We start from the raw sequence: 10,846 nt of genomic DNA, 5'->3' as shown, positions 1-10,846 counted from the left end.
AGCGATTGAACCCTCTGACATGTGGAGTCGATGTTTTGGTTTCTACAAGGTGATGTTTTCCATGTGATCTTCCATACTTTTATGTTACAGATGTTTATTTTTCTGCCATTCTCTTGGTTTAGGGTGAAGATCTGATAGATATAAAATTTGAGGTGAAATCAGAAGAAGAAGAGAGGTATGTGAGGGATGATCAGCAGTCTATGGAGGAGGATGGAATAACGGGGACATTTATAGAGGAGGACACTCCTACAGAGATCAGCACAGGTGGGTCATACTCTGTCCTCCAGTCCACATGGGTTCCTTCTCCTATCACAAGGCTGGGTGAATGTAGAAGTGATCTGGGAGGCGGATCGGTGGCCTTTTCGAGAGGAGAAGAGCCCCGGCTGGTTGGGGCCTCCACAGAGAACATCTCCTCACTCACACCTACCTGATCCAGATGGAATGTTGATGGAATTGAACGACTCCTCTGATATCTATTGATGATGTTTTTATATTTTTTCCAGGACTCGCCATGGACAAACCCTCAAAGGATCTTCTCACTTCATCTCCAGTGTGGAAAATAGAAGATGAGGAGATCACAGGAAATTGTGCCGGAGAGAAGACAAGGATCTCCTCTATGGATGGTGTCGGAGAGAAGACAAGGATCTCCTCTATGGATGGTGGACTTCACAGTGTGGATAGACCATGGAACTCCTCTGAACAACCTCGTACTGTGAGGGACGGTGCCGGAGAGAAGACAAGGAGCTCCTCTATGGATGGTGGACTTCACAGTGTGGATAGACCATGGAACTCCTCTGAACAACCTCGTACTGTGAGGGACGGTGCCGGAGAGAAGACAATGATCTCCTCTATGGATGGTGTCGGAGAGAAGACAAGGAGCTCCTCTATGGATGGTGTCGGAGAGAAGACAAGGAGCTCCTCTATGGATGGTGTCGGAGAGAAGACAATGATCTCCTCTATGGATGGTGTCGGAGAGAAGACAATGATCTCCTCTATGGATGGTCCCGGAGAGAAGACAATGATCTCCTCTATGGATGGTGCCGGAGAGAAGACAATGAGCTCCTCTATGGATGGTGTCGGAGAGAAGACAATGATCTCCTCTATGGATGGTGCCGGAGAGAAGACAATGAGCTCCTCTATGGAAGGTGTCGGAGAGAATACAATGATCTCTTCTATGGATGGTGGTGGAGAGAAGACAATGAGCTCCTCTATGGATGGTGTCGGAGAGAAGACAATGATCTCCTCTATAGATGGTGCTGGAGAGAAGACAATGAGCTCCTCTATGGATGGTGCCGGAGAGAAGACAATGAGCTCCTCTATGGATGGTGTCGGAGAGAAGACAAGGATCTCCTCTATGGATGGTGGTGGAGAGAAGACAAGGATCTCCTCTATAGATGGTGCTGGAGAGAAGACAATGATCTCCTCTATGGATGGTGCCGGAGAGAAGACAATGAGCTCCTCTATGGATGGTCCCGGAGAGAAGACAATGATCTCCTCTATGGATGGTGTCGGAGAGAAGACAATGATCTCCTCTATAGATGGTGCTGGAGAGAAGACAATGAGCTCCTCTATGGATGGTCCCGGAGAGAAGACAATGATCTCCTCTATAGATGGTGCTGGAGAGAAGACAATGAGCTCCTCTATGGATGGTCCCGGAGAGAAGACAATGAGCTCCTCTATGGATGGTGTCGGAGAGAAGACAATGAGCTCCTCTATGGATGGTCCCGGAGAGAAGACAAGGATCTCCTCTATGGATGGTGCCGGAGAGAAGACAATGAGCTCCTCTATGGATGGTGTCGGAGAGAAGACAATGATCTCCTCTATGGATGGTGCCGGAGAGAAGACAATGAGCTCCTCTATGGATGGTGTCGGAGAGAAGACAATGATCTCCTCTATGGATGGTGCCGGAGAGAAGACAATGAGCTCCTCTATGGAAGGTGTCGGAGAGAATACAATGATCTCTTCTATGGATGGTGGTGGAGAGAAGACAATGAGCTCCTCTATGGATGGTGTCGGAGAGAAGACAATGATCTCCTCTATGGATGGTGCCGGAGAGAAGACAATGAGCTCCTCTATGGATGGTGTCGGAGAGAAGACAATGATCTCCTCTATGGAAGGTGTCGGAGAGAAGACAAGGATCTCCTCTATGGATGGTGCCGGAGAGAAGACAAGGATCTCCTCTATGGATGGTGTCGGAGAGAAGACAAGGATCTCCTCTATGGATGGTGTCGGAGAGAAGACAATGATCTCCTCTATGGATGGTGTCGGAGAGAAGACAATGATCTCCTCTATGGATGGTGTCGGAGAGAAGACAAGGATCTCCTCTATGGATGGTGTCGGAGAGAAGACAATGAGCTCCTCTATGGATGGTGTCGGAGAGAAGACAAGGATCTCCTCTATGGATGGTGGACTTCACAGTGTGGGTAGACCATGGAACTCCTCTGAACAACCTCGTACTGTGAGGGACGGTGCCGGAGTTCAGGGGGAGAAGACCTTCCCCTGTCCTGAATGTGCGGAAAGTTTTAGCTCAGAACGAAGTCTTACTGTGCACCACAGATCTCACTTGGGAGAGGAGCTTCATTCCTGCCCCATGTGCGGGGAATGTTTTCTACATAAATACCATCTTATTGTACATCAGAGAGCCCACATGGGGGAGAAGCTTCATTCCTGTTCGGAGTGCGGGAAGTGTTTTGTGAGTAAAACGGACCTTATTGTACATCTGAGGTCTCACACGGGGGAGAAGCTGTATTCCTGCCCCGAGTGTGGAAAATGTTTTTCGAAGGGGTGCAACCTCATCAGGCACTGGATGTTGCACACGGGGGAAAAGCCGTATGCCTGTGCGGAGTGCGGGAAACATTACGCGCAGAAAATAGGGCTGGTCATACATCAGAGATCTCACACGGGGAAGAAGCCTCATTCCTGCCCTGAGTGCGGGAAATGTTTCGGAAGTAAATCTGAACTCGTCACGCACCAAATGTCTCACACGGGGGAGAAGCCTTTTTCTTGCTCCGAGTGCGGGAAATGTTTTCTACGCAAAACCGAGCTTACTGTACATCAGCGGTCTCACACGGGGGAGAAGCCGTATTCCTGCCCAGAGTGCGGGAAATGTTTTTCAAAGGCATGCAACCTTTCCAGGCACCAGAGAATACACACGGGGGAAAGGCCGTATTCCTGTGCTGTGTGCGGGAAATGTTATGCCCAGAAATCAGAACTGGTCATGCATCAAAGGTCCCACTCGGGAGAGAGGCCGTATTCCTGCGCCGAGTGCGGGAAAAGTTTTTATATGAAGTGCCACCTGTACAGTCACCAGAGACTGCACACGGACGTGAAGCCTTACCCCTGCCCCGAGTGCGGAGAATGTTTCAAGCGCAACTCGCAGCTTGTTGTCCACCGACGGTCCCACACGGGGGAGAGGCCCTACTCCTGCGCTGAGTGCGGGAAATGTTTTACGCGGAGCGGGGACCTTGTTACTCATCAAAGGATCCACACGGGGGAGAGGCCGTATTCCTGCCTCGAGTGCGGGAAATGTTTCTTAGCGAAGACTCATCTCAACAGACATCAGATGAAGCACACGGGGGAGAAGCCGCATTGCTGCCCTGAGTGCGGGAAATGTTTCTCGCGAAGGTTTTGCCTTACCCAGCATCAGAAAACCCACCAGGTGCGGGAAATGTCTTTGATATGAATCAGCAGATTCTACTTCTATCACCGGCCACACCCATGTCTTACTCCCCATCTCCTCTGTTATCCTTACTGCCTTCTTCCCGATGGGCGGGAACAGGAAATATTGGATAAACCTCATCTAAGTACCTTGGGCATACCTCGTACGCCCTGGTACTCTACCCCTTCCTCAGACATTCTACTTCTATCACTGGCCACACCCATGTCTTACTCCCCATCTCCTCTGTTATCCTTACTGCCTTCTTCCCAATGGCTGGGAACAGGAAATATTGGATAAACCTCATCTAAGTACCTTGGGCATACCTCGTACGCCCTGGTACTCTACCCCTTCCTCAGACATTCTACTTCTATCACCGGCAACACGCATGTCTTACTCCCCATCTCCTCTGTTATCCTTACTGCCTTCTTCCCAATGGCTGGGAACAGGAAATATTGGATAAACCTCATCTAAGTACCTTGGGCATACCTCGTACGCCCTGGTACTCTACCCCTTCCTCAGACATTCTACTTCTATCACCAGCCACACCCATGTCATACTCCCCATCTCCTCTGTTATCCTTACTGCCTTCTTCCCAATGGCTGGGAACAGGAAATATTGGATAAACCTCATCTAAGTACCTTGGGCATACCTCGTACGCCCTGGTACTCTACCCCTTCCTCAGACATTCTACTTCTATCACCGGCTACACCCATGTCTTACTCCTCATCTCCTCTGTTATCCTTACTGCCTTCTTCCCAATGGCTGGGAACAGGAAATATTGGATATACGTCACCTAAGTACCTTGGACATACCTCGTACGCCCTGGTACTCTACCCCTTCCTCAGACATTCTACTTCTATCACCGGCTACACCCATGTCTTACTCCCCATCTCCTCTGTTATCCTTACTGCCTTCTTCCCAATGTCTGGGAACAGGAAATATTGGATAAACCTCATCTAAGTACCTTGGACATACCTCGTACGCCCTGGTACTCTACCCCTTCCTCAGACATTCTACTTCTATCACCGGCTACACCCATGTCTTACTCCCCATCTCCTCTGTTATCCTTACTGCCTTCTTCCCGATGTCTGGGAACAGGAAATATTGGATAAACCTCATCTAAGTACCTTGGGCATACCTCGTACGCCCTGGTACTCTACCCCTTCCTCAGACATTCTACTTCTATCACCGGCTACACCCATGTCTTACTCCCCATCTCCTCTGTTATCCTTACTGCCTTCTTCCCGATGTCTGGGAACAGGAAATATTGGATAAACCTCATCTAAGTACCTTGGGCATACCTCGTACGCCCTGGTACTCTACCCCTTCCTCAGACATTCTACTTCTATCACCGGCTACACCCATGTCTTACTCCCCATCTCCTCTGTTATCCTTACTGCCTTCTTCCCAATGTCTGGGAACAGGAAATATTGGATAAACCTCATCTAAGTACCTTGGACATACCTCGTACGCCCTGGTACTCTACCCCTTCCTCAGACATTCTACTTCTATCACTGGCCACACCCATGTCTCACTCCCCATCTCCTCTGTTATCCTTACTGCCTTCTTCCCGATGTCTGGGAACAGGAAATATTGGATAAACGTCATCTAAGTACCTTGGACATACCTCGTACGCCCTGGTACTCTACCCCTTCCTCAGACATTCTACTTCTATCACCAGCCACACCCATGTCATACTCCCCATCTGCTCTGTTATCCTTACTGCCTTCTTCCCAATGGCTGGGAACAGGAAATATTGGATAAACCTCATCTAAGTATCTTGGACATACCTCGTACGCCCTGGTACTCTACCCCTTCCTCAGACATTCTACTTCTATCACCAGCCACACCCATGTCTTACTCCCCATCTCCTCTGTTATCCTTACTGCCTTCTTCCCAATGGCTGGGAACAGGAAATATTGGATAAACCTCATCTAAGTACCTTGGACATACCTCGTACGCCCTGGTACTCTACCCCTTCCTCAGACATTCTACTTCTATCACTGGCCACACCCATGTCTTACTCCCCATCTGCTCTGTTATCCTTACTGCCTTCTTCCCAATGGCTGGGAACAGGAAATATTGGATAAACCTCATCTAAGTACCTTGGGCATACCTCGTATGCCCTGGTACTCTTCCCCTTCCTCAGACATTCTACTTCTATCACCGGCAACACCCATGTCTTACTCCCCATCTCCTCTGTTATCCTTACTGCCTTCTTCCCAATGGCTGGGAACAGGAAATATTGGATAAACCTCATCTAAGTACCTTGGGCATACCTCGTACGCCCTGGTACTCTACCCCTTCCTCAGACATTCTACTTCTATCACCGGCTACACCCATGTCTTACTCCCCATCTCCTCTGTTATCCTTACTGCCTTCTTCCCGATGTCTGGGAACAGGAAATATTGGATAAACCTCATCTAAGTACCTTGGACATACCTCGTACGCCCTGGTACTCTACCCCTTCCTCAGACATTCTACTTCTATCACCAGCCACACCCATGTCATACTCCCCATCTGCTCTGTTATCCTTACTGCCTTCTTCCCAATGGCTGGGAACAGGAAATATTGGATAAACCTCATCTAAGTATCTTGGACATACCTCGTACGCCCTGGTACTCTACCCCTTCCTCAGACATTCTACTTCTATCACCAGCCACACCCATGTCATACTCCCCATCTGCTCTGTTATCCTTACTGCCTTCTTCCCAATGGCTGGGAACAGGAAATATTGGATAAACCTCATCTAAGTACCTTGGGCATACCTCGTACGCCCTGGTACTCTTCCCCTTCCTCAGACATTCTACTTCTATCACCGGCAACACCCATGTCTTACTCCCCATCTGCTCTGTTATCCTTACTGCCTTCTTCCCAATGGCTGGGAACAGGAAATATTGGATAAACCTCATCTAAGTACCTTGGGCATACCTCGTACGCCCTGGTACTCTTCCCCTTCCTCAGACATTCTACTTCTATCACCGGCAACACGCATGTCTTACTCCCCATCTCCTCTGTTATCCTTACTGCCTTCTTCCCAATGGCTGGGAACAGGAAATATTGGATAAACCTCATCTAAGTACCTTGGGCATACCTCGTACGCCCTGGTACTCTACCCCTTCCTCAGACATTCTACTTCTATCACCGGCTACACCCATGTCTTACTCCTCATCTCCTCTGTTATCCTTACTGCCTTCTTCCCAATGGCTGGGAACAGGAAATATTGGATAAACCTCATCTAAGTACCTTGGGCATACCTCGTACGCCCTGGTACTCTACCCCTTCCTCAGACATTCTACTTCTATCACCGGCTACACCCATGTCTTACTCCCCATCTCCTCTGTTATCCTTACTGCCTTCTTCCCAATGGCTGGGAACAGGAAATATTGGATAAACCTCATCTAAGTACCTTGGACATACCTCGTACGCCCTGGTACTCTACCCCTTCCTCAGACATTCTACTTCTATCACTGGCCACACCCATGTCTCACTCCCCATCTCCTCTGTTATCCTTACTGCCTTCTTCCCGATGTCTGGGAACAGGAAATATTGGATAAACGTCATCTAAGTACCTTGGACATACCTCGTACGCCCTGGTACTCTACCCCTTCCTCAGACATTCTACTTCTATCACCAGCCACACCCATGTCATACTCCCCATCTCCTCTGTTATCCTTACTGCCTTCTTCCCAATGGCTGGGAACAGGAAATATTGGATAAACCTCATCTAAGTATCTTGGACATACCTCGTACGCCCTGGTACTCTACCCCTTCCTCAGACATTCTACTTCTATCACCAGCCACACCCATGTCATACTCCCCATCTGCTCTGTTATCCTTACTGCCTTCTTCCCAATGGCTGGGAACAGGAAATATTGGATAAACCTCATCTAAGTACCTTGGGCATACCTCGTACGCCCTGGTACTCTTCCCCTTCCTCAGACATTCTACTTCTATCACCGGCAACACGCATGTCTTACTCCCCATCTCCTCTGTTATCCTTACTGCCTTCTTCCCAATGGCTGGGAACAGGAAATATTGGATAAACCTCATCTAAGTACCTTGGACATACCTCGTACGCCCTGGTACTCTACCCCTTCCTCAGACATTCTACTTCTATCACTGGCCACACCCATGTCTTACTCCCCATCTGCTCTGTTATCCTTACTGCCTTCTTCCCAATGGCTGGGAACAGGAAATATTGGATAAACCTCATCTAAGTACCTTGGGCATACCTCGTATGCCCTGGTACTCTTCCCCTTCCTCAGACATTCTACTTCTATCACCGGCAACACCCATGTCTTACTCCCCATCTCCTCTGTTATCCTTACTGCCTTCTTCCCAATGGCTGGGAACAGGAAATATTGGATAAACCTCATCTAAGTACCTTGGGCATACCTCGTACGCCCTGGTACTCTACCCCTTCCTCAGACATTCTACTTCTATCACCGGCTACACCCATGTCTTACTCCCCATCTCCTCTGTTATCCTTACTGCCTTCTTCCCGATGTCTGGGAACAGGAAATATTGGATAAACCTCATCTAAGTACCTTGGACATACCTCGTACGCCCTGGTACTCTACCCCTTCCTCAGACATTCTACTTCTATCACCAGCCACACCCATGTCATACTCCCCATCTGATCTGTTATCCTTACTGCCTTCTTCCCAATGGCTGGGAACAGGAAATATTGGATAAACCTCATCTAAGTATCTTGGACATACCTCGTACGCCCTGGTACTCTACCCCTTCCTCAGACATTCTACTTCTATCACCAGCCACACCCATGTCATACTCCCCATCTGCTCTGTTATCCTTACTGCCTTCTTCCCAATGGCTGGGAACAGGAAATATTGGATAAACCTCATCTAAGTACCTTGGGCATACCTCGTACGCCCTGGTACTCTTCCCCTTCCTCAGACATTCTACTTCTATCACCGGCAACACGCATGTCTTACTCCCCATCTCCTCTGTTATCCTTACTGCCTTCTTCCCAATGTCTGGGAACAGGAAATATTGGATAAACGTCATCTAAGTACCTTGGGCATACCTCGTACGCCCTGGTACTCTACCCCTTCCTCAGACATTCTACTTCTATCACCGGCCACACGCATGTCATACTCCCCATCTCCTCTGTTATCCTTACTGCCTTCTTCCCAATGTCTGGGAACAGGAAATATTGGATAAACCTCATCTAAGTACCTTGGGCATACCTCGTACGCCCTGGTACTCTTCCCCTTCCTCAGACATTCTACTTCTATCACCGGCAACACGCATGTCTTACTCCCCATCTCCTCTGTTATCCTTACTGCCTTCTTCCCGATGTCTGGGAACAGGAAATATTGGATAAACCTCATCTAAGTACCTTGGGCATACCTCGTACGCCCTGGTACTCTTCCCCTTCCTCAGACATTCTACTTCTATCACCGGCAACACGCATGTCTTACTCCCCATCTCCTCTGTTATCCTTACTGCCTTCTTCCCAATGTCTGGGAACAGGAAATATTGGATAAACGTCATCTAAGTACCTTGGGCATACCTCGTACGCCCTGGTACTCTACCCCTTCCTCAGACATTCTACTTCTATCACCGGCCACACGCATGTCATACTCCCCATCTCCTCTGTTATCCTTACTGCCTTCTTCCCAATGTCTGGGAACAGGAAATATTGGATAAACCTCATCTAAGTACCTTGGACATACCTCGTACGCCCTGGTACTCTTCCCCTTCCTCAGACATTCTACTTCTATCACCGGCAACACCCATGTCTTACTCCCCATCTCCTCTGTTATCCTTACTGCCTTCTTCCCAATGGCTGGGAACAGGAAATATTAGATAAACGTCATCTTAGTACCTTGGACATACCTTGTACGCCCTGGTACTCTACCCCTTCCTCAGACATTCTACTTCTATCACTGGCCACACCCATGTCTTACTCCCCATCTGCTCTGTTATCCTTACTGCCTTCTTCCCGATGGGCGGGAACAGGAAATATTGGATAAACCTCATCTAAGTACCTTGGGCATACCTCGTACGCCCTGGTACTCTACCCCTTCCTCAGACATTCTACTTCTATCACTGGCCACACCCATGTCTTACTCCCCATCTCCTCTGTTATCCTTACTGCCTTCTTCCCAATGGCTGGGAACAGGAAATATTGGATAAACCTCATCTAAGTACCTTGGGCATACCTCGTACGCCCTGGTACTCTACCCCTTCCTCAGACATTCTACTTCTATCACCGGCAACACGCATGTCTTACTCCCCATCTCCTCTGTTATCCTTACTGCCTTCTTCCCAATGGCTGGGAACAGGAAATATTGGATAAACCTCATCTAAGTACCTTGGGCATACCTCGTACGCCCTGGTACTCTACCCCTTCCTCAGACATTCTACTTCTATCACCGGCAACACGCATGTCTTACTCCCCATCTCCTCTGTTATCCTTACTGCCTTCTTCCCAATGGCTGGGAACAGGAAATATTGGATAAACCTCATCTAAGTACCTTGGGCATACCTCGTACGCCCTGGTACTCTACCCCTTCCTCAGACATTCTACTTCTATCACCGGCTACACCCATGTCTTACTCCTCATCTCCTCTGTTATCCTTACTGCCTTCTTCCCAATGGCTGGGAACAGGAAATATTGGATATACGTCACCTAAGTACCTTGGACATACCTCGTACGCCCTGGTACTCTACCCCTTCCTCAGACATTCTACTTCTATCACCGGCTACACCCATGTCTTACTCCCCATCTCCTCTGTTATCCTTACTGCCTTCTTCCCAATGTCTGGGAACAGGAAATATTGGATAAACCTCATCTAAGTACCTTGGACATACCTCGTACGCCCTGGTACTCTACCCCTTCCTCAGACATTCTACTTCTATCACCGGCTACACCCATGTCTTACTCCCCATCTCCTCTGTTATCCTTACTGCCTTCTTCCCGATGTCTGGGAACAGGAAATATTGGATAAACCTCATCTAAGTACCTTGGGCATACCTCGTACGCCCTGGTACTCTACCCCTTCCTCAGACATTCTACTTCTATCACCGGCTACACCCATGTCTTACTCCCCATCTCCTCTGTTATCCTTACTGCCTTCTTCCCGATGTCTGGGAACAGGAAATATTGGATAAACCTCATCTAAGTACCTTGGGCATACCTCGTACGCCCTGGTACTC

At 48.8% G+C, this 10,846-nt stretch overlaps 1 protein-coding gene across 1 annotated transcript in view; it reads left to right on the top strand.

Moving 5' to 3' along the window:
* Nucleotides 1-124: 124 nt before the first annotated feature.
* Nucleotides 125-10,846, top strand: part of LOC143955425 (uncharacterized) — a 56,630-nt gene continuing 45,908 nt past the window's right edge. The window contains exon 1 of the mRNA XM_077465474.1: nt 125-3,676. Coding sequence (XP_077321600.1) covers nt 512-3,676 — 3,165 coding nt within the window. The 5' untranslated portion in view covers nt 125-511. The remainder of the gene's footprint in view (nt 3,677-10,846) is intronic.

This window comes from Lithobates pipiens, unplaced genomic scaffold (assembly GCF_037356315.1).
Source record: "Lithobates pipiens isolate NorthernLeopardFrog02 unplaced genomic scaffold, aLitPip1_a1.2 Scaffold_35, whole genome shotgun sequence".
Classification (NCBI taxonomy): Eukaryota; Metazoa; Chordata; class Amphibia; order Anura; family Ranidae; genus Lithobates; species Lithobates pipiens.
This window is presented reverse-complemented; position numbering and strand designations above follow the sequence as displayed.